The sequence below is a fragment of the Epinephelus lanceolatus genome, chromosome 7 (assembly GCF_041903045.1).
Source record: "Epinephelus lanceolatus isolate andai-2023 chromosome 7, ASM4190304v1, whole genome shotgun sequence".
In the NCBI taxonomy this organism is placed as follows: Eukaryota; Metazoa; Chordata; class Actinopteri; order Perciformes; family Serranidae; genus Epinephelus; species Epinephelus lanceolatus.
The window spans coordinates 9402425-9426950 of NC_135740.1; the positions used below are offsets into that span (position 1 = coordinate 9402425).

The 24526-nt window shown below is 39.7% G+C and overlaps 1 protein-coding gene across 3 annotated transcripts in view; it reads right to left on the reverse strand.

Moving 5' to 3' along the window:
- Nucleotides 1-24526, reverse strand: part of aff2 (AF4/FMR2 family, member 2) — a 225837-nt gene that overhangs the window by 78131 nt on the left and 123180 nt on the right. For all 3 annotated transcript variants that reach the window (XM_078169186.1, XM_078169185.1, XM_078169184.1), the window contains exons 5-9: nucleotides 24107-24151; nucleotides 15890-15976; nucleotides 12058-12094; nucleotides 9875-9935; nucleotides 3476-3530 (exon numbers count right to left, since the gene is read on the reverse strand). In XM_078169186.1, the coding sequence (XP_078025312.1) occupies nucleotides 3476-3530; nucleotides 9875-9935; nucleotides 12058-12094; nucleotides 15890-15976; nucleotides 24107-24151 (285 nt within the window). The remainder of the gene's footprint in view (nucleotides 1-3475; nucleotides 3531-9874; nucleotides 9936-12057; nucleotides 12095-15889; nucleotides 15977-24106; nucleotides 24152-24526) is intronic.

Here is a 24526-nt window from a genome sequence, read left to right on the forward strand (position 1 = left end):
ACCCACGTTGCAAGATCAGGAGGTAGATGATGACAAAGAACTGTATAAATTAAACTTCAATCCAAACACACACCTCCTACTACAGTATGACATTGCTCTGCTAGGGATGACAACCCACTAGCTAACAGTCAGGTGCCGTTTTATACAATGATACAAACATTTGATGTGATGCATTTATCCATACGCCTCCCAAGTTTTAGATGACTCATCAAAAATATTTCAAAGTTTCACAGCAGGAGAAAAAAAGGGATTTGATATAAAACACAGTTTTAATGTCACTGTGTTTAACGAGGGATTGTGATACACTTCAGACAGAAAAGTGAAAGAAAGACAGAATTAATTGTATCCTTTTTCATCCTGTCTATTCCTAATACTAAGAGTAATCATATGTAACCCTTTGATTAAGGAAGCCACTCGCTACACTTCTGAATGCACTTTAACTATGTGTAATGAACAGATCTACTTTTAGCGTAATTACAGTAACTAAAACCACTATAAATGACCTGCCATCATTTATAATTATAAAATCTACCATCATTGTAATTATACAATCAGAAGGACAGTTAAAAGAGGATGAGAGGAATCGGTATCTTTTCATTAACAGAAAATGTCTCATGGACTCTTTGATGAGTGCTGATATCAGTCCGCACAGTCGGGGAGGGGGCAGCAGCACGACCCCCACTGACTGCTTTGAACTCATCTCTGGCATCATTAGTGCATGATGATAGTGATTAGAGGAGAGAGAGGGCCATGGTGCCAAGTTCCATACTGGAAAACAAGACAAGAGGAGCAGGACAACTGCATTGCTCATATGCAAAGTGCCCTGGAGTGACAAACACGACCTCTCTGGTCAATGGATATTGAACTGAACATGGGGAAACACCCCTATTGGATCGATAACAACATCATGCTTAATATCTTAAAGGATTTTTAAAGACCAACGACACATTAGGTATGGCTTTTCTGAGTTCAAATTCAGACCTTAAATTATGACTCTGTGTGCTTTCTAGCTCCCAAATTATAAAGCCTGAAGTGTGCCACTGGAATAATTAGAAACATTAAGTATGTTTAATTACAATCAACTAATAAGTTGATCAATTTTAAAAAGCTATTATAACTTTATGAATTACATTTGCATTTAAATGATGTTTCACAAAACTTAAAGCAAAAACTAGTAATACAAATACTATTAGTAGAAGAACAGGCCTGAGTGCTCCACCTGTTACTCTGTGGGCGGGACTTCAGTTCATTTGTAGGCGGCACGGTAACTGCTTACAGGTCTTTAAATCAAAGCAATCACAACATAGAAACTATAAATGTTAAAGCATAAATGATATACTGACACATTAGTAAATAGGATAACACAAAGGTAAATATGAAAGGCTTATAAAATAAATTTTGCAATTTGCGTTTTAAAATTCAATTATCATCTCATCATTTAAAGACAGAATAATGAAACAGAATCACTAGAGAGTGAGTCTGATTATCTTTTTCAGCTGGAAAAAGAATAACATCACCACAAGGTCCATTTAGTCCCTTTTAATCATATCACATGAACTTCACAATAAGATTGATTAAATTGAGAGGAAAAGTTCTTTGAGTGCCTCAAATTCCATGGCAACTGGGAAAACATCGATTGACAGTCATGTGATCGAAAGCTCCAGAACAGCTACTTAATGGACCTTAATGTGATATTGCTGTATCAACTGCTGTTTGCAAGGTCAGGAACAATTTTCGAAACTCATTTTTTTACTTATGTGTTTAGTTTTTGTTTAACTTTATTTTATAATGCCTCCTTTAAGCTAAATTTAAATCAATTATTTTACAACAGATTTTCGTTTGGTTTAAGTTATATTTTATTATAATTACACACAGTAAAGATAAAATGATTAACAAATGAAGGGAATCTGTTTGCTGTATGCTCCTTATCCCTCACATGGTTAAAATATAATTTGTATGAGAATAAGTAATTACTGTAATAAGCAATGATCTCTTTGCAACATCAAGAAAGCAATTTCTTAAAAATATCCTGTTTGGTGGCTGTGACTTGTATGACACAAGTCAACACATTCAAATGCAACATAACACTTCTATTGTACTTACTGGTAAGTTTATAAAGCCTTTCCAAGAAGGCACACTGTACAATTACTCTGTAAGAAAAGCTCATTTATGGGAAAGCGTTGCTTTAGCTGTTAAGCGTACACTTCGACCAGATAGTGTAAACGAGAGCCCTCTAAGGTAGTGCCTGGATCTGAAGGGTAGTTGAAAAGTACTTGCAAGAAAAAGAAGTGCTTTTCCATAGAATTTAATCGAGCTGAATAAACTTTTACAGCCTCAGTGTAATCATTTAACTGGAATTTTTAGTCAGAATCTGTTGACCACAAAAGGTCATCCTCTAATTTCAGTACATCCCTGTACATTAACTGAGATAGACCATTTGTGTTTGTGTTGTGTCATCCATGTAGAATGAATGAAGGATTGGGAAGTAGACAGTAATGTGCAGGTATGTTTTTTCTGCAGATTACTGGTGTCTTGCCCATTTAAAGAAATCATACATTTCCCTCCTTATGATTGTCATTACTATTCTTTCCTCATACTTACCTGTTAACTCATTCAGCTGCAGCACTACACAGGTGTTTAATTTAGGTTCACACATGAGTGGATTGGTGTACCTCACTATCAGTCAGCATATCAACAGCTTGGGGTGCCCAGGTGGCCTAAGGGCTAAGGTGTTGACCACTAACTATGATGGGACAGTTGTATGTCTTCATCTCTGCCCTTTTCTCCTGTTATCTCTCTACTGTCAGCTTTAAAGTTTGTTTGTGCCCCACTCTCTTTAATAGTTTACAAAATAATTTATTGGTTATGGGCTCTTTTATAAACCAATCACATTCTAAATGTTGACCCTTGACTCCTCTGAAGTCACAAAGGTTGTTGACACCTGTTATTTATTGATTATGATGCTGCTGTAACTGAAACTTTCACCAACTACTTGACTGAGTTTACTAGTTAGTTTGATAACTGTTTTCTAAGAAGTGTAATCATATTTGACACATTCAAAATTTTAAAACCAAGAATTTTGTAACTTAATTTTCAATAAGCCTCATACAGAAAAAATACAAACAGCAAAACACCAATATTTTCAGCTAATATGAGTCTATGAGAGACGGATAAATGGAAGTATATGGAAAAACAGTTTTTGAGCTGTGACTGAAAGGGTTTAATAAATATTGGCAGTGGTACCTAAAAAGCTGAGTGAAATAGCAAATGAGTAGAGAAATGAATTGTGATCGGACGCTTTCAGAAATAAGAGTTAAGGACAGATGAATGAAATCAGTAAATGTCACATATACAAAGATGAACTTACTGTAATGGATGTGAATGCATGAATGATTGGAGAACAGATGAAGGAAAAGATGGAGCGAGGGATGATTTGCACAGATAAATGAATGGAAGGACTGCAGAGGGAGCTCACCTGCTGTTCGGCCTCTTCCTCGTCGCTGCTGATCTTCAGGTCATCCTCCAGCATTCTGCACAGAGACAAAGGGACACGTGTTACTGCGGCCCTGACCCCCTGTCTGCTTGTATTAGGTCGGATGTGGCGAGTCGTGATCTGCAATTCCCTTTGAAGAACCTTTCTGGCAAGCAGATTAATTACACAGCAAAAAGCAGCGCTGGTTCATGTTGGAGAATGAGGAAGTGGACAGTGGATGGAGCACTCCGCCACTAAAAACCTACCAGATGTTTGGCTTTTAGAGCTTGGAGAGGAAAGCCAGATTGTTTTTTCACCTGGAAACTTTCTGTCTGACAACTGCTGACCTACAGCCAAGAATTCCTTGGAAACAAAGAGGACGTGATCGGGCCGAAATCAGTCCTTCTGTCAGGATCGCACACTGATGTTTTGTAGGGCTTCTTATAAGAAAAAGGACCCGCTTATTGCCCTGTTTCCTTTATTAGTCATGTTTGTTTTATTCTCCCCACACTACAGATGAAATTCTAACAATACAGATGTATGCAGGCTATGAAAAAGATATACAAGACACAGTCGATAACATGACCCCCTTCAGAGCATCACCTGCTCCTTACCACACAAATTATTCAGTATTTATGTGCTGTGCATTGGCAAGCTCCCATGTTTTATTGCTTTATATAAACCTTCCACACAAACTACTGTTATTTTAAGCTGGCACTGCTATTGTTATGACAGGAGAATCCCCTAAAGGGATTTTTACTGCCTCACGAACCACTCTTGTCAGTGCTTGCACCGCTAAAAAAACACTCCCCAGTGTTGTGGTGTTTTCAGATGGGACCGTACGCGTCGTGAATAACTGAAGCACAATAAGAAAAAGCTTTGCAGATAAGGGGCACAGTGCAGCACGCGGCGATGATAGATATGTTTGAATGAATGAATAATGGATTCATGTTTTATTTCATAAGAAGGGACAGATGGAGAGAGGGAGATAGTGAGTGAGATGGAGATGATAATGACGGAGAGGAGAAGGAGAGCGAGTGACAGAGGGAGATGGAGACTGAGTAGAGAGAGAGAGAGAGAGAGAGAGAGAGAGAGAGAGAGAGGAGAGGGGATGCATGGAGGGGGAAAGGAATAAAATGCAAGAGAAAGTGGAGGCATCTAGGAGGATGGACGCAGTCGGATATAAATGAGTTATGGACTAAAGCAACCATGACATGCAGAGCTTAGAAGGCGCAGCATCAAATTTCTACAAGGCTCTTAATTGCCTTCATAAAATGGAGCCTTTTTATTTCTTAAAGTAAAGCTGTAGTGGAGCTCCATTACTTGCAGGAAGTTTGTCTGAGAGGATGTTAATATTTTCCGAAGCTAAATCAAAGCCCCGCTCAGCTAATGACTGATTGCTCAACACGCCCGCTGTAGAGAATTTCAGATGCACATGTACTCAGACTGCAAAACAAAACGCACACATAAATCTCCCTCACAGTAGACTGGCTTACAGGGAAAACTCTCATGCTGAAAATGTTTCTCCCGATTGACGTCCACAATCAACACTCATTTATTTAGACCAGCTCATAGCCTTTATTCTGCTTTCTTTCCTGCTGTGCTTAACTATGAGGTCTACCTTATCCTCTCATTTACTCTACTTTGGTGCTAAGCCTTCATTGCTGCACTGATTCTGCAGGACCAACTGTTAATGATGCTTGACTTTCTAAGCGTGGCGCTCTTTTCATTGTCTTTTCATGTTCGTCACTGCTCATTCAAACTTCAAAGTTTTCCCTGTATTTCAAAGTGAGCTGTGAAATGCATAACTTGCAGTGTGGCTGAAGGTTTGTCTAAGGCAGCGGTTCTCACCTTGGGGTGTTGGGACCCACAAAAGGGGCATGAGACAAGGCTGCAGGTGAGGAGATGATTTAAAGACTAGTAAAGCAGAGGAAAATGATTTCTGCTGCACTAAATGACCTTAATTTTTCAGACTGTCTTCTAATCTTTACTTTTTTACTTACAGAGATAATGTGTAATTTTTATCTCTTAAAAATACTCACATAAAACAAGGGTGGAAAAAAATCACTGTTTGTTTAAACTGATGATGGGCAGAAGACTTGACTTGCTACTGAACTGGATCGAGGCTGGATACTAACAATGTGGTTCATTGTTGTGCCGTACGCTGTAACAACCATAGACTATATAAAAATAATGGACGTAGCTACCTTTGAGTCATTCATTGGTTTGTGGACTCCCGTTTTAAAGCCTTGAGTCTGGCATTCTGCTTGTTGCCATCTTGAATTTTAGGGGCCAGAAGTGACCATATTTGAGCAAGTGGGTGGAGCTGTGAAGGAGTGAGAGGTGGATCTGACAAATACACCCAAGCCACCAAGAACAGTGCCGGACCTTGACGCCAATTTGACATAGTGGCCAAACCATGGAATTACAACTTCTGTGTCTGTCACCTGATGCCATGGAGCCCACAAAGGCATCAGAAGCCAAACTTTTTTGACTTCATGTGCCACTAAGCAACTTTCATAGAAATGAATTGGGCCCTGTCTCCAAAACTGTATCTGGTTCTCCCTTCATATCCCTTTATAAGCTTGGCAGACAGCCTGTCACTCAAAGTGACCCACCCTTAATAATAACGTTAAGCCATAGAAAAATGTAAACCAGTGAGTTATTTAAAAATTCACCCTCTGCACAGTTGTTATGAATGTTGAAATTAGCTATGGAGACCCAAACTGTTTTTGTACCAGGCTGTTAACATGTTTATTTCTGCTGTGAAGTTGGGCATTTTAACATGGGGCTCTTTGGGAGTTGACTGGCTTTTGGAGTCAGCCTCAAGTGGCCATTAGAGGAACTGCAATTTTTGGCACTTCCAACGTTGGCTTCAATTTTCTGCCCTGGAGGTTGTCACTTGGTAAGAAAAGACATTTGAACAAAGCCTCCAGCTAGATAAGGTTTTGAGGTTCTCTTAAAAGTTATTTTCCATTTAGTTACACAGACTGTTTATATGAAGCACTAATGCATCTGAATACAAGCTTGTATATGCACTGTGTTGGATAGTTTATCAGCAATTAATTTAAGACACTGTATTATTTCTTATGTTGCCAAACACATAAAACATTGCTTGTCTGACAACAAGCAGCAGGATTGGATATAATTTGTGCTTTGAATGTGAGCTTCTAGCTGAGGCCTCACTGGACTCATACTGTGTTGAAGAATTGAAAGAAAAGATACATATTTGTACTGTAAAAGATCTATCCCTGTTTACACCTGAATGCATTAGAAAACGAACATGCCCATCAGGTGTGCTGAAATTTCAATCAAAATTTACATTATGGCATTGCATTCACTTGGCCGACGCATGCATTATACTATTAGAGTGTAATACCATCACAATAACACTGGCTGCATACTGTCCTCCTCTGACCAGACACCTGTTACTTTGTGGTGACAAAGCATAAGAGTCTGTATTCTTTATACACTGAGCAAAACAGAGAACTGAACTCCTAACCCTAACAGTGTTAGTGCCTTGCTCTGTGTGGGATGCTTACACTGTGCAGGGCACCATGTGTGATTGTGCACATTATAATAAATCCAGCACTGCTGTTAGAGAGCTCAGTGATAATAAAAGCCTGGGCGTTCTCTGGGTTTCTGTTGCTGCCAGCAGGTGAGACAACCCTGCTGCAGACTGAGCAAACACAAAAGCTGGTTCGACGAGACAAGAGTCTCCTTCTCTTCTTCCGCTCTGTTGCATACATGCAGTTGTCGTAACATCATGTGATTGGATCAGAGCATAATGAAACTCCTGGAGTGGGAAGGTACATACTCTGCTCCACCGAAAGACTAAATGAAACTTGCTTTTGTTCCTAATGTGGCATTAAGGTACAGAGCCTATTTGTGGGGATTACTGTTGGATGAGTTTTCTGTAATGGTAAACGTTCAGCAAAGAATATAGCAATTAGCCTCAACAGCACAATTACTCTTGAATAAGACGAGCCAGGCCTATTCATTATCCCGAACATTTTACGCTGTTAAGCATCACAGTAAAAACAGAGAGTAGCCTAATGGCTGCAGTATAGGCATTGTTTTTAACCAATAACAATTATTTCACTCTAATAAACAAAGCAGTATTTATGCTTGAATACAAGAGGAGAAAAAATTACACCTCTGGGCAAACAATAGTAATCAAAAGAAATAGGCTTATCGGCTTTGGAAGCAAAATAGTATAATAAGCCAAAGAAAGCATTACAGCTCCAGCAGACATCACCCTAATGGAGATATAATTAACTATGTAACTACATACTCAAAGAGGAGGAAATGAGAGTTTACATGCTGACCTACTGCTGAATGACTGCTAACTATAGACTGCATTGACTTTTTCCTAACTTGCAGGATTTTTGCATCATCTTTTGGCCATCAAGTCGTTTTCATTTTCAAAAGCTCCTTTTTGACACCGTGCTTGCCATATTTTCTCTCATTTTCTTTAATTAGCTTTCACCAAATGTATAAATAATGCATCACACTTAGCACTTGAAAACTCTCATTTAATATGACAGGGGATAGAGCAAAAATCCTCTTTCCCAGATGAAGACAGAAATTAATAAAGACGAAGCAAAACATTTGAGGAAAGCAAAAAATTATAGCTTTGGTTTTAAGTCACACTTTCATCTACAAGTGGATTTAGGCAATATTCTGATGGTAAAAACAGACAAATTTACTCTGGTTTGGATTTTAATGTCACCCTGTCAAATGGATAATTGTTTGCTAAGCCCCCCCAGTCTCAGCTAATGTTGCTACACATGTCAAACTTTCCAATCTTACATGGTACATGTGAACTTTACTGTGTTGAAAAAACAGGTCTCTGATTTCAGATATTGCCAGGCTGCTTATTTCTAGTCAGTGACTATTTTTCTATACTCTATAATTTTGCTGGCTGAAATGACAACTGCCAGATTCTATAAGCTAGCTAGCTAGCTAGCTAATTAAGCTAATGTTAGCTGAATGACTTGGTTTTCAAACACTGACTCTCATAAACTTTAAAATGTTTCCAGCAGACTTGAATCTTGTAAAAGAAAAATGCATTTGATCAGCTTTGTCTACTCAAAATTCTCTCTGTATACTACTGATTTTGAAACAGCAGAAAGTTCACTGACAACCAATTTCAGTTTTTTCCACCAAATAGGCAATCTTCTAATACACTATCCACTCATAGAGACTACAGAATTATTTTCTTTAATACCTTTCCTATTAACATTGAACAATCTTTCCTTTTTGTTGCCTAAACCTAACCACAGACAGGAGTCTGGACACAAACCTGATGTTCTAGTGTCAGAGTCCTGCATTTTGTATGTGCAGCACACAAATGTAGTGTTTCATTAACTCATAATCCAGGCAGCTATTGTGTTGTCATTACAATGTAATTCTGACAACAATTTAATAATATACAAACAAATTTTCTATGGGTCCATTTAATGGCTGAATACACATGGCGCTACAGTAAAAGACTGAGGCTAAAGCTTTATCACCTGAAAAAAGTTAGCACCCTCACCAGTTTAAATACATGTGATGACATGAAAACAAAAAAGCAGCAGCAAATAGAATAAGGAGAAATGTAATGTATTTCATTCTAACTCAACTGTTTAGCTTAGCTAATGTAATTATCTATATTATCAACTGTAAGTTTCAGTGTTTCAGGTTGGCACAGTGATGCAGTGGTTAGCTTTGTCGCCTCGCGGCTAGAGGGTTCCTGGTTCGAACCCAGGGTGGGGGGTTCGAACTCCAGGGTGGGGGAGCCCTTCTGTGTGGAGTTTGTATGTTTTCGTGATGTCCAGAATCAACACTCATTTCTCGCTAGTTAGCTGAACATTCTAACGTCTGAAGCTTACATTTGAGCAGATTAAGACAGTGTTTAATCCATTCCCATAAACTTTTCCTCTTGTGCCTCTTATTTTGGAAAGGCAAAAGGCCATGCATATGTAGTTACAGTTACTAAGCTAAGAATGGAAATCAGTATTTGGGGAAAAAGGTTTAGCAAACTGTCAATTTCTAAAACAAAATCATTGAGCTTCTGTGGTCGAGCACAGGATAAATCAGGGTCGTGAGGTGGATTTACAAGCCAAGATTTCTTCCTTTCCAATCTCACCCTGCCATGAATCCTGCTGCACAGCTCAGTGAGTGAAGTGGAGTGGGCTGCAGCCAGAGATGTTGCAATATGCTCCTGGCTCACGTTAAATTAATGTAGCTGCACTTTCCCGCTCTGATCCACACAATGTTTTTTTCCTCCTACCAGCAGTGAATTTCATCCAAGAGTCAAGCTTAATTTTACCTTGAGGCAAACGCAGCAGCAGCGGGTCAGAAATTCTCTGTTTATGTGCGTGTGTGTGTGTGTGTCTCAGAGAGGGAGATACTCACGACTTCTGTGGTGCAGTTGGTGGTTTCGCAGCAGGCTTGTTAGCGGATACAGTACATCGCTCTACAACACAACAGAGGACATTCAAGTATCACTGTTTTGCATGTGTCTTGGTTTGTGTGTGTGTGTGTGTGTGTGTGTGTGTGTGTGTGTGTTGATTGGTTTTTGACGAGGAGCCAGACTGAAATCACTGTAGCTGTGTATTACTATTATCACACTGGAAAACATGACATTCTGCTCCAGTGTTGGGGTGTATGTATGTGTGTGTGCGTGTGTGTGTTTGCTTTGCTTTGGTAACAGGAGTTTGCGAAAAAATAAAATTCTAACTGATATGCACTGCCTGACAAAAACTTGAGGTGATGATTTATTTTCCAGATGGATATACAGAACCCCCTCACTGTACTTTGTATTCTAGTCAGTTGTGTTTCTGCTGTTCATATCAGAGAGAAAAAGGCGCCAGTGGGGAAATATTTCAGCTTTATATACATCACAAACATCTCAAACACTACAAGATGGGGGTTAACACAAGATCACCAGTTCAGAAGAGCTTTTGATGATCTGATGCCTGGGAGTCAGATCTACTGCAATGTACTAAATGCACTGTTGGGCAATATAATAACACATATATCATGAGACAAAAGAGATTCTATTAACTGGTCTAAATTTCGCATAATTTACATTTATATATCAAACAAGGTTCCTCTCCTTTCAATATCGTTTCATGTATTTGACAATTGTTGGCAAGATTGCAAATCAAAAAGGCTTTTTAAGGTAATACTGGATTTATAGGATATTAATTTGTCAGGTATTTAAAAAGTAACGTAACTCTGCCAAACTTGTAAAAACAGCTGTATAATTGCTGTGCGAAAAAGATCATTCTTGATTTGGTTAATATTACTGTGCCAAAAACAACCAAACAAACAAACAATCTGGGCTTAAAGACTTTACATTGTTAAGAGAGAGAGAGACAAAATGTTGCAGTGACTCAATGCAGTGATGTAAAATGAGAAAGACGTGGCCATTTACCAGCCAGCCATTAACATGATCCATATCGAGACACATTATCTGAATAACAACATTCAATTAACAGTCCTTTGCATTTGCACCTGGTATTAAAGAAATACTTCACTGACAAAATGACAATTTGTATATCAGTTATTCGCATCATGTTACCTTGAATTTGTGAAGAAAGCTTTGTTTTTCTCACATTCTTGATGAATTGAAGTGAACAGGGTCCAAGTTTAATGACAGAAGAACTATTTTAAAACATCTGTTCCAAAACACAACTCGTGAGGTATAATCCAGATTGTACTTATCCAGTCATATGCTCAGTACTTCCCAAACACATGCATTTTCACAAACGTTACACTATAAAACACTTCTGCCTAAGAGCTACGTGCACTGAGTGTGCCTGAGGACACGCATATGTATGAGCTCCGCTTGAGTGCACTGTTTACCATGGAGGCATGTGAGAAAAACAAAGTTTTGTACACAAATTCAAGGTAACATGCTGTGAGTAATTGATAATGTAATGTATGTATTGGGATACATACATTGGGATATTGGGATATTAAAGTGAAGCTGAAAATAAGAATTCTTATCTTATTCAGTCTTTAAACTGGACTGATTTTTTTTAATCCACTAAATAATGATTCACAATTTTGCAGTGTAATATTCCATATACTGTGACTGTGTGAACATATAATCCACATTGCCCACTTCAAGTCAATACTGTCAGTTTAGAAGTATCTGATAGGCAGTCTGAGCTCCACTCACTACCTCACTGTGTGCTTAGAAATAAATGATCTAAATGTGTAATTGCCCATGAATGGCAGCAAATCACAGTTTGGTGTATTTCAGTCCCCACCTCTAAATGCTGAGTGACAAAGTCTGTGTTTCTATGGGTGAGCATCCTTGCTGCTGTTAATAATAAACAAATGGTCTCCACAATCAATCAAACCAATTTAGCTGTGTGTGTAAAGCCATGTTTGTCTGATTACTTGTTCAGATGAACACAGAAAGATAAAAGCAAAGGTTTGCAGACTATCATGCTCCTGTGGCTATGAATTCATTTTAACATCAAGCTGCTTTTCTCGCATTTCGTCTGGGTGGTATTGCCTTTATGGCCTCTCCAGTGTTAATTACCATAGAGCGAGTATGTGAGTGTTGATGCTGGGAAACTTACTCTGGGTGTTGTAGCCTGAGGTCACATGCTGTGACTCCTAGAGAGAGAGGGAGAGAGAAAGCCAGAGGGTGATAAGTTGAATGAATAAACCAACAGATGTCATTATTGATTTCACAGCAGTACAACGATGCCATTACACAGAATTCAGATCCTCTCATCTCCCCGCTTCGACTCTCCACCTCATTCTTAAAACTCACTTGCAGGATTAGTGTGACGCTGGGGGCTGAGAGCACCACAACAGTCTTTCCTAATTCATTAAATACCGGGTCAGATTTACTGCCTCTGTGTTTACGTTGCTATTTCTTTTGACATCACCACCAATGAGATGTTTTGCATGTTAAAAATGATTCATAAAAGCACTCTGTGTTGGAAAACACCTGCTGTTTCAGTCAGAATACGACTGCCATTTCTGAGATAAATGTTGAATATAACATTTATGTTGGTTTTAATGTGACACTATTTACATTACAAGGTGTCATAAAGCATTTTTTGTGGGAGCGGGAGAAACTTTCCCAACATCTATCTTCTGAAGAGGCAATTCTTTAGTCTCTGCTTTTATTGTGTCTCAGTCTTTGTTGATTACTGTTGTCGTGTTTCTGCACTTCACTTCTCAAACATCACCTGTCAAACAAACAGTGTGGGTGGCACTACAATGTCATTCCCTTGAAATATCTGTGGGTAAAGTTTGGCTTTCTGTAAGTGACGTTCTTTGAGTGTTCAGCCCTGGTTGTTATTGCTGTTCGTATTGAAAACCCACTTACTTTTCTTTTTTTTAGGAAATCATGTGTTGCATGCTGCAGGCTTTTTCTCAGGAAACAAGGAAACAGCGACCAGATACCAGGTTTTTAAAACAAAATGGAAGGCTTTTTTTTTTTAACCTCAAAGTGGGTTGAAAGTTGTTCTTTTATTGATGATTAAGAGGAGCCAAACAAACACCAACCTTTAAAACAGTAAAACTTATTCTAATGAAATCGATGGATTCCTTTGTAGCAACAAAGTAAAAATTCCTGTCAAGTTCAACTTTGGTGAACTCTGTGACTAAAACAGGGTATATGCAGGAATCCTGAGGTTAATTTCAATACCTTTTTAAGACTTTTTAAGACCTTCCAAAAAAACCTTAAGACCTCATCGCCACTTCAAGCTGTCGTTAGCAGCAACGCATCTTTAACTTACTAAACAGTTGTAGTTTGCAATTAATTCTATGGAGCACAAATATACAACAGAACTCGGATAAGATGAGAAGGAATAAAGCTTGAAAGAATAAATTAAACCAAAGGCAGGTTTATTAAAATACACCTTAGCTCATAACACAGCTCTACAGCTCAACATCAGCTATTCAAGGCCAACTTGCTGAAAACAACAACCTTATGGCTAGCCCCTTGCATGTGGGATTTAGGGCTGACCCAAAAAATTTGAAGCTTCAAAGCTTCGTTTGATGGCACGGGATTTGAGTGTGAAAAAATAAACAAACGAATATTCGGCTTTTTTTTTCCTCCCGTTTTTTGGGGGGATCTTGATTCCAACACTAATCATGCTGTCCGTTTACGGTTGTTTTTTTCCCCTTTAGCAATATGCAAACTCAAAGAACGAGAAGCAATGTCTGTTAGGCATATAAGATTTCATGTTCCAGTTCCAGTTTATGTTTTTTAATTGATTGACTCTTTTTGGTTGGTTATTAAAAAAGAAAAGATCTCCAACAAGGAAATAGAAAGCCCAACGTGCAATGAATGGTGACCTATTATCCTGCTTGAACACAGACGACTAAATTCTTTCAACAATGTGACTCAAAATAATGATAAAATAGATTTTATTGATGTAAAATAATATGCTGATGATGACATTTTCCACCGGTCCGCTGCGCTCTGAGTCTGGTGTCAGTGACACATGCTGCTCTGAGTTGCGCATCTGTCTGCTTGCGCTGCAGTGTGCACAGAGGGTTTTAAATTTTAGTGTTAAATCAAAAGTTAAACACTACTTACCAGCAACCAGAAGTGTTTTTTTTGTTTGTGAATATTTTTATCTTAATTCTAGGGTTGCAAGAAACTATCCTTTCGCCATAATTTTTAAGTTATTAACTTTTTTGGACTTTTTTTTTTTCCCTCAGTCCCCACCCCGAGTGGCAGTCCGAGTGTGTCTACCTACACATCCTTGTTTGTAATAGTCGCGAGGAGGAAAATAAATTATACATTCATGGATACTTTTTGTCAAAGCTTGAATGCCAAGAAAATGTAATACTTCATAAAATCGCGATTAAGACTTTTTAATACTTTTTAAGGGCCTTAATTTCCCAACATTTGATTTATCAACTTTTAATACTTTTTAAGACCCCGCGGACAACCTGTAAAAACAAGCCAATGCTGAGGTGATTCTTAAAATAACATCTGTATAGATGTGAAGCCCTGACTATATCTGACTGATCTTTAATAAAAGCTGTTGTCTTGCATGTTTTTTTCCTCTGAAAATATTAACCTAAAAGTCAACACACAGTTTATTTAGCCTGTGAAGCTGAGGGGACAGGTCTGCTCTAAAGCAGCAAACTGTAATGATGCTGATTTACATGAGAATTCATGTAAAATGGAGGTTGAGCCATGAACATAAATTACAGATCACCTGTAAAGCATTTTAAAAAATTAATCTATTGTAACTAAAACAATTAGAGAACAAACTTACATATAAGTCTGACAATATTTTAATAAATCAACATCGTATCAGACAGAATGTAAGTGTTTCTGTGACTTTCTGTAGAGACTGAAGACTGCTGGAAACTGTCGGAAAACTGTCTGACTTGACCACAGCTTTTTGTCATCGCCTGCTCTCGTCTACTTTCCAAGGGAGGCACAGTTCATCTGGAATGAGCCTGTTGTTTCCAAGGTGCTGGCATTTCATTTTTACACATTACATGCCACCGCCAAGTAACGTGTTGTCAACAGGTTGTGGTCAATTCATGTATTTTTGTGAGACCAGGCTGAGTAGAAGTCAGTACGTGTAAATATCAAATTCTTAAATGTTAATGCTAAGAGTTCATTCATAAATGAACACTGAGGCAGTCTACAGTACCTGATGATCTAAAAAAACAAAAAACAAATCAAGTGTCCTCTTGGAGGAGAATAAATACCAGGCAAAAAGAAATGTCTTAACCTGGCAACCCAAAATTTGTTCTCATTAATTGCCCATAACTGACTATAAAGCATTTGATTTAATAACTGTTAATAAAGCCATTAATTACAACTTAAAAAATATTTATATAGAGTGCCTTGTATGAAAAGTGGTCCCCAAACTTTTAATATGCTATTATTAACAGCTACTTTACTTTCACAGAGAAGAAGTGGCTCTTTTTAAGAGTTCATGCACTTCTATTCAGCTCTGGACACACAGTGCGGAGTTGAATTAAACATGCAGTACTTCATTAACATTGTAATTTCATTGGCTGTCACTTTTGCCACTGCGCAGGATGAGGCAACAGTAATCTGATTCCATCCCAGCAATCACTGCCGCAGTGAATTTATGAATCAGATCTAATTAGCAGACTGAAGATTCTCAGTGACAGACTGCAGTTAGTTTTATGATGAGCCACCAGTAAGTGTGGGAGTGTAAGTGAAGGTTTTTCAACACTCTCATCTCTTTCCACTCACTGACTCATGCAAAATAAAGGAAAAAGATGTAGTCAGAGCACAAGTAGAGAACATGAAAACAAAATGTACGAAAGCATACATTACCAGACTTGTAATCCAAAATGAATCAGCGCTATTAAGCCTTGCTGTGAGCTGGTGTGTTTTACTTTGGTGAATGAAAGGTGTTTGCAGTGGGACGAAGACAGAGAAGTCATACTAACCTTATTTGGGATGGGGAACTTGGTCTGATCAGCCTTCCCAGGAGTGTGTATGGCTGTAAGAGGAGGAGGCCAGGAATGGGTCATCTCCTAAATACACAAACACACACATTTATATTACATTACTAAGCATAATTTATGATCATTTATGGCCAAATCCAAACTGAAGAAAGCATACAACTCATGGTAAATGTAAGGTTGCCCGCACTTGGAAAGTACTGGTGAATAACAATGATGAGTATAGTTGAGCAAATTTGAGCAGAGGGACTGCTTATGCAACATCTTTGATGCAGAGGAGTGGAGTCAGCATTCAATCAAGGCTGCGCTGAAGCGTCCCCATCAGAGTGGACTTTAATATAACTTATAGTACAAACTGAGAGGAGCATGGGGAGTTGGTGGCACACCAGGGATCAGTGTACTGAAGTGCAGAGTCACTGAATCACCAAAATAAAAGCTGACTCCAGTTGGTTGCATTACAGCTAAGCAGCACAGCAGCAGAAGCAGCATCCCATTTCAATTATTCTAATCACACAGTCCTCTCTGTTGAATCCAGTCTCAATATGTAGAAGCTTCAATTAGTTAACAAGATCAGCATATGTGCATGTGTGTGTGTGATTGTGTGTGTCCCACAGCTATATAATCTGTTAGATATTGGCTGTTTCTCTCTCTCTCTCTCACAAGCAGGGGAACATTACTGCATATACTGGGAAATCTGCTCACAAAGCAAAGTGAAGCTAACCAGCTAATTTTTCATTTGGTTGCAGTTGTACCCTACGTCAGTGAAATATAAATACTGCATTTTACTTCACACATGTGTTCACACTCAAACAACTGCCATACAGCAGGTCACTAGGTCGGAGGGCTTGAAAGGTCACTGACATCACAATTTCCCATCATGCGTCTCTTCGCCCCCTCAGGAGCGGATGACTCATATTCATCAGATGACTCATGTTTTCATGTGTGTCTGCCTGTGTGTGGGTAAGGCTGTGTGTATAAGTGTAGCTTAATGTTACTGAAGATTCCTCAGTATGAGTCTTATCTATGTGCATGTGTGTGTTTTCCCTCTCTGAAATCGTAATGCACTCGGCCTGACGACATACGGTGCGTTGCTAGGCAACTCTTCTCTGACATCATCACGCCCCTCCTGAAAGAGTTCCTGTGTTTTGACAGACGGCACTCCGGTGTGTGTGTGTGTGTGTGTGTGTGTGTGTGTGTGTGTGTGCGCATGCGTGCGTGCGTATCTGTACATGTCTTTGAATATGTGTGTGTGTTTGCACACGCGCGTGCATGTGTGTATGTGTGTGCATGTGTGTTTGTGTGTCTTTAAATGTGTTACTACTGCTATTGTATGCGATTAACTCAGTCTGTCACCCTATCACACACAGACATTAACACAGACCCACATGTCGCTGTGTTTAATGATGCTTTTCATTTGTTACTGACTTTGCCTTTGTGGACATGCAGCAAAAACTATTTTATCTGGGTGTTCAAGTGGAGTAACAAAATAATTATTTTCAAATCAAACATCAGTGAGCTGCAAATGTGTAATCAATACTATATGCTTGTTTACCTAAAATATAGAGGCAAAACAACTCAGAACAATGCTGGAAATGTGTCTGATGAAGAGCAGACTGCTTGAAGACTTCTGAAACGCTTCCAGTCAACATTGGAATGGTGACAGAGATGTAGCTCAATCTGACATGTAGCTGCACTCAGTGGACATTTACAGTCCATTTACCTCCCAAAATCAGTTTAAATTTGATTCAAATGTAGATAAACACAACAACAGTACTAATACAAGCCTACGGTAAACGTGTGTTAAACTAACTACAAGCAAATCTTAAAATGTGGATGCAAATTTAAAGGGTTACTTCACCTAATTTACAAAAAATAACCTCCAGTGGAATCTTTCAGTGCAGATAGTTTTGCCTGTATTTGTCTTCATTTTGGGATTTCCTTCCACCCCCGTAAAATGTGGGAGAATGAAATTTTGCTTGTGATGCTCATATCCATAAAAATCTCACATTATCAGAAAGAAGTGCTTTTCTTTTAGTCGTTTTGCGTTTCATTGTCTCAGTGACTTAATAGCCCAGCAGTAGATGGTCAGAGCTTGTCTGCCCCAGCTAGCCTGCTAGCTAGTGTTTTTTAATACATTTAGTATCAGTATGCATAACTTACTCGGACTTGAGTTATCAAACTAGCTTTCTGAATTTCCATCTGTGCCACACTAATTGGCAGAAAATCAGTCTCAGTCATTTTGCACACTAAGTGGTCAAAGCCTCAGAATGGTCAGCCTGTTCTCATTCTCAACTTGTCAAATACTTTGTCCGTGATTTCGGCGTCACACACTGATGCAAAAAGGCACATTTCACGACAGTATGATAAATCGCCACATGGCTCAGTTTGTAATGCTGCTGACAACATCGTAATATAAACTGGAAAGTCCCTAAAGGATGAGCAGGAGGGGAAGTGGTTTGGTCAAACAAACCCCAGACTTTCATCCAGAAGCCTGGTGTTTGCTTCCCCTGTGAATGTAGAGCCAAACCATGATGTTTTTTTTCTGAACCTAACCACATGCTCATCTTGCACAAGGAAATAAACATAAAAACAAGGTCTCTTTGAAAAAGACTGTATTAGGGATGTAACGATTACCGGTAAAATGATAAACCGCGGTAAAAATCCTGATGGTTAGTATTACTGTTTCAAATTTTAATTATCATTAAAACCGTGTTTGATTACCGCACTTTGAAAAACTCACAGTGATACTGCTCATTGCCTGGAAAAGCAGCAGCAGTAGTCCCTCAGACACAGGCGAGCATGCGCAGTTTGCAATGTTTGGCCTGTGAAAACATGGCTGAAGGCACCGAAGGCACACGAACAGTGCTCCAGAGATTTTTCGTGCCGTGACTTGGCTGACAGACATGGCACACTACACGATGGTCCACACCAATTATCCTTGGTTGTCTTTCACGGCATGTGTAATGTCATCGGGTTATTCTTGTCCTATTTTTATTACTTTTACTATTATTTCAGTCACTGTGTCTGTTCATGTGCCAGCCGAAATGTTGTTGTAGTCACCTAAAAAGCTGCAGCAGATGGCAGGAGCTACATTTGAAGTACCGTACGCAAACATTCAAATTACTGAATCCTCCCCAACAAGTTCCTACACATATTTCACAATAAAAGCCTATTTAGAAAATGGAGGGATTCTCTCAGCTGAGGTTATAAGGGGCTTTTAATTTGAAACAAATTCAAGAAGTGTTGAGTTTGAAATGACGGCGCGATGCATTAACTTTATGAAGCCAACGGGAGCGGATAATAAGTAAAAATATAAAGATACAGAGGAATTAATATATAATGGACCATCTATAATGTAGTCTGTTTCAAATGAAGCTGGGAGCCTCTGTAGTTGTGGTGAGTAAAAGCCCAGCCACTAATTTTAATTTTCTTACTTTATGTCAGTCTCCATTATGAAGAAATAACATTGTTTGCTAGCTTGATGCTAATGACAGTACTCAGCGGGTTGACAAAGTGCCTCTGCTGTTTCATACCATCATTTTCCCCTTTTACTCTGTGTGGTAATATCCCTAGAGGAAATATTAAAAAGGCTGGGGTGTTGTTGCCCTACAGTTATCTATGGCAACAGCTACCTCTGTGTTTCTATTGGTCAAAGTGACGACTGTGATGGGAGTAATCGTGAACGACAAAAAGAAAATCAAACATGCTAGACTTTCTGTTAGACAGAAAGTACATTGTGCTCTTTATTTTCAGACCGAATGCAATGATTGGTCAGAGTTTTCTTCTGTCCTGTCTGTCTTCCCCACGTGGAGGCCTCCGACAGACGTAACCACGCGTAACATCCCCCCCACACCCTCCACCTCTGAGTCTGTGAGACAACAAATATGCTAGTAACAGGGACACTTGTGGATATAAACTAGTAACAGGGACGCTTGTGGATATAAACTAGTAACCTGAGATGACCATGGTTTCGCCTGGAGCTGTCCCAAAGGGAAGACGCCGGCAGCGCTGTGACAGGACGCGGAAGTGCGGAGGGGTTAGCTCTATGCTAACAGCTAACCCCATCAAATCAGCTGTTCCCAGCGGCCTTCTGGCGAACGTCCACTCGCTGGACACGAAATGGATTACATCCAACTGTGGAGATGCACTCACTGAGGAGTGAGGGACTGCTGCGTCCTTGTGTTCACTGAGACATGGATGAATGGTAACATAAAAGACGCCGGTGTTGAGCTAAGGAGGCTAACACTACATAGAGCAGACAGGAAGGCTGCATCTCCTGGTAAGCTCTGTGGTGTATACACAAACAATTCATGGTGTTGTGATGTGAAGAGGATCTCCCAGTTCTGCTCAGAGGATGTGGAGCTCTGACTGTGAAATGTCGACCCTTTTCGACCCTGTCGACCCCATCTTACTATTGCACTATTATGTTCTTTCTTGTATGTTACACTAATTGTTTTTAAATGTTTTGTTTCTTTTTGCTTAGGGTATGCGAAATGTCAGTTTGTTTTTTGTGCTGCGCATAAAAATGACAAAGAAGTTCAGTTGATAACGTTATATATATAATGGCTAACATTAGCCTACTGTAGTGTAGCCTCTGAAACATTAATGTTATCTTCCTTGTGCGTTTCCACTTACTAGTAACGTTAACATTACTATCTAACGTTAGCACTGTAACCGTGTTCTAAGACTCAGTCATCTCTGACTCCGGTTGAGTTTTTAAACTCCGGGGTTGCATTTGTAACGTTTCACTTGCCCTCCTCTTCCGTGTATCTAACGTTACCATGCCAATGCCTATGTCTATCATATAGACATAGGCATAGTAGTCTGAGTGGGCGGACGTTTGCTGTATAGATCAGCCTCTCATTGGGCGGAATGAGCCACCCGCTGAAGTCCTGCCCCACTACCTCCGGTTGTGTAGCAGTTTTCAACAATTTCATCTTGTCCTTCACTAACTTTTGCGATGTTTGATCTTGCAGGGATGTAGCCATTTTTCTGCCATGGTTCCCGTCCTGTAGGCGATATTTTTGTGGGCGTTTTACACCAAAACCTGTTTCCCCCTGGCAATATTTTTGCAAGCGCACCATTGCTGTGACACCACCCAGAACGATTGTGATTGATTGAAAGAAATACAAGCAGCCGGGGCATTTTTTTCTCCAATCTTAAAGTGAGAGTTGGCCCAGCCAGACCTTTCTTTTCTTGCGAAAGGTCTGGTGAGCGAGACTATCATAGACGTAATGAGGACGTAATGGAGGAGGGGGGAGTAGGCCTTTGGAGGGAGGTGGAGTTGCAGGAGGAGGAGGAGGATCGGACTTTAGAGGGAGGTGGGAGTTGTGGATGTTACTGTACTGTGTGAAATGCAAGAAAGGTAAGAGTTGCTTTAAATTATTTCAGTGTGTGTATAAGTACTTTTTGAACATTTTGAGCACATTTCAATAATACCGCAATAATAATAATAAATAATAATAATAATAATAAATCAATTTTATATAGGGCCTTTCAAGAAACCCAAGGTCGCTTCACAATTGCAAACAACCACAAAATCACACAGACAACCACAAAATCACATGACATGAACAAACAGAAAACACAACTAGCTGGCGAAAGCCAGCAGGAAAAGGTGCCTCTTTAGCTGAGATTTAAAAGAGTCCAGAGTTGGTGCCTGGCGAATCTCCAGCGGAAGCGAGTTCCAGAGGGTGGGAGCTGCCACACTGAAGGCCCTGCTCCCAAAGGTTTGCCTTCTAGTACGAGGAATTGAAAGGAGGCCCAAGTCCGCAGATCATAGGTTCCGGGACGGGTGGTGCACATGAAGGAGGTCTGTTAAATACTGAGGGGCAAGGGTGTGCAGAGATTTGTAGGTGAGCAGGAGAAGTTTGAAGGTGATCCGGAACTTAACAGGAAGCCAGTGCAGTTGTTTGAGAGTGGGGGTGATGTGCTGCCAAGGTTTAGTGCGAGTGAGAACACTGGCAGCTGAGTTTTGAACATGTTGGAGTCTGCCAAGAGTTTTATCGGTGACCCCGTACAGAACGGCATTACAATAATCCAGACGTGAGGTGATGAAGGCGTGTATTAGAGTCTCAGCAACAGAGTCGGGGAGTGAAGGTCGTAGCCTGGAGATGTTCCTGAGGTGGAAAAAAGCTGATTTGGTGACGGATTTGATGTGTGTGTCGTAAGAAAGAGTGGAGTCCAAGGTGACACCCAGGTTGCGAACCTCAGAGGACGGCGAGATTGAGGAGCCATCAACAGTGAGGACAAGATCTCCAGCCCCACGGAGCAGAGTCTTGGGAGCAACAACAAGGAGTTCAGTTTTCTGGCTGTTGAGTTTGAGCAGGTTGGTGGTCATCCAGATTTTTATTTCATGAAGGCAATCGATGAGGGACTGTGGAGGGAACTGGGTGGAAGGTGATGTGCTGAGATAGAGCTGAGTATCGTCAGCATAACATAATAATGATAATAATAATGATAACCGTGATAATTTTGGTCACAATAACCATGATATTACATTTTGCATCACTAGACTGTATGCATGTAATGAGCATAAACTGTACAATTCCTGTGAAAACAGAAATGTTTTTTCAAAAGACAAACTGCATTCAACATGTGTAAATGGACCCGCTGTCCTGGAACTTCAACAACAGATGCAAGAGGGTACCTAGTGCGTCATATTTTGACATGTAGGTCCACTGACATGGCGGCCATATTTAATGAGTTGGGATGAGAATGCGTTGGAATGACCCATTTCATTTCATTTAGACTCACATGTTGATTGTGCTTTTTTATGTCTTGTATATCCTTTTTCTTTTTTGCTATGGACCCTCCTGTGAGTCTAAAATAAGGTTTATAATAATAATAATAATAATAAAATGTAGATTTTAATATGTGTGCTGTAGTGTGAACTTCCATCAACTCAATATTAGAGTCAGTCTTAAAGACTGACATTTTAACATCTTGACATGTAAAAGTCAAAACTATCTGCATGGCTACATACCGCTAATGTGAATGAGCTGACCCTGGAGGTGGGGTAAAAAAAAAGATAATTCACTTGTAGTCCAACCTGGGATTGGTAAAGATCTACCTTTCTAGATCTGATAAAGCTACTTGTATAGTGACCATACCATATGCTAAAATATTAGCAAGGGTTATTCATGTATTGGAGACAGAAATGATTCCCTCCATCATGGTGTGGTGTGGTTCAAATGATCCAAACACTGCAAAAACTCTTCTGAATGTCTGAAGTCAGTTTAAGCAGCTTTACTTCTGTGCACAATATATCTGATACACACTGTTACCTTGAATTGTGAAAACATCCAAAACAACAATGTTTCTGTGACAACCGACTTGTAGCTGTGCCATCACAGAAAGGGGAAAAAATGAACCTCGGGCCTCCGCTCCGATTCACCTCACCTCACATTTTGAACTCTCCGATCTTTCCACTTGACACGGCTAAAAACCACAGACTGAATCCAATAGCCCACCGATATTATTGACAAAGGCTTTTCATGCAGCTCACAGCACACTATCTGTCACACAGCCTGTTGGCCAGCATATTGATTTGTGAAAGGGAGAGAGAGAGAGAGAGAAGTGAGTGACAGAGGGCAGAGAGGGATGAGGAAAGAGGAAAGACAGGGAGTGATGTGACAAAGGAGAGAGAGGAGATAGAGACTAATACAGAGAGGAAGACAGAGTGAGGGGAGAAAGAGATAACTTGACATAAAACAGTCAGAGAAGGTCCTTGTCTTTATAGCTGCAAATCCTTTGACTGAGAAGATTTGTGGGAAAACATTTCTGTTTTGACATCACCCTGAAGGAACATGCAAACAAAACAAAAAGACAAAAAAAGAGGGGAAAAATACGTTGCTTGATGTAATTTTGATGACATGCAGATAGGAAAAGAGGAGGATAGAGAGAGAGAGAGAGGGAGAGAGATGAAAGGAGGGTAGAGGAAAAGAGAAGATTGTGGAAAGATTTCTGGATGAAGTCACTGTACAAAAACAAAAACTTGTATAATCATTGACCTTAGCCAACAGATCTCCTTCTCTCCCCCTCTGTTTCTCCTTTTCTCTCTCCCCTGTCCTTTCTTCCTAAAATCAGACTCTCTGGAGAGAGACGAAGGTCTTTGTGAGCAAACAGAAAACAGCTGATAATCAGTGCAATTACTGTGTGTGTGTGTGTGTGTGTGTGTGTGTGAGTGCCCAAGCAACATACCCGCAAAATCTCTTCAACACAGCTGGAGTCATTTGGTAGGCTGACCTGGAGAAAACAAAGAAGAGAGAGACAGAGACTGACTTCAACACTATTTATAGCACCATTGCATTACACGTGAAACAGCAGAAACAGACAGTTACAAGCAATGAAAATACATACAGCAGATTTATCCACACCACAGGCATAACTGACCATTCTCTATGCCCCACTCCCCTCCCATCAAGCTTTCCGTTCTCACATGGCATATACGCAGTTTACAACAACACAGACTTTTGAGGGGGGTTGGTATCAAAGAGTATAACATCAGTAGGCTATAAGCTGTAGATGGTGATTTTAACATATTGACCCAAGAAAATACACATTGAACATTTGATCTAAGGAAAACCATGCTGTGAACATAAACCCTTTGAAAGGTGTCAT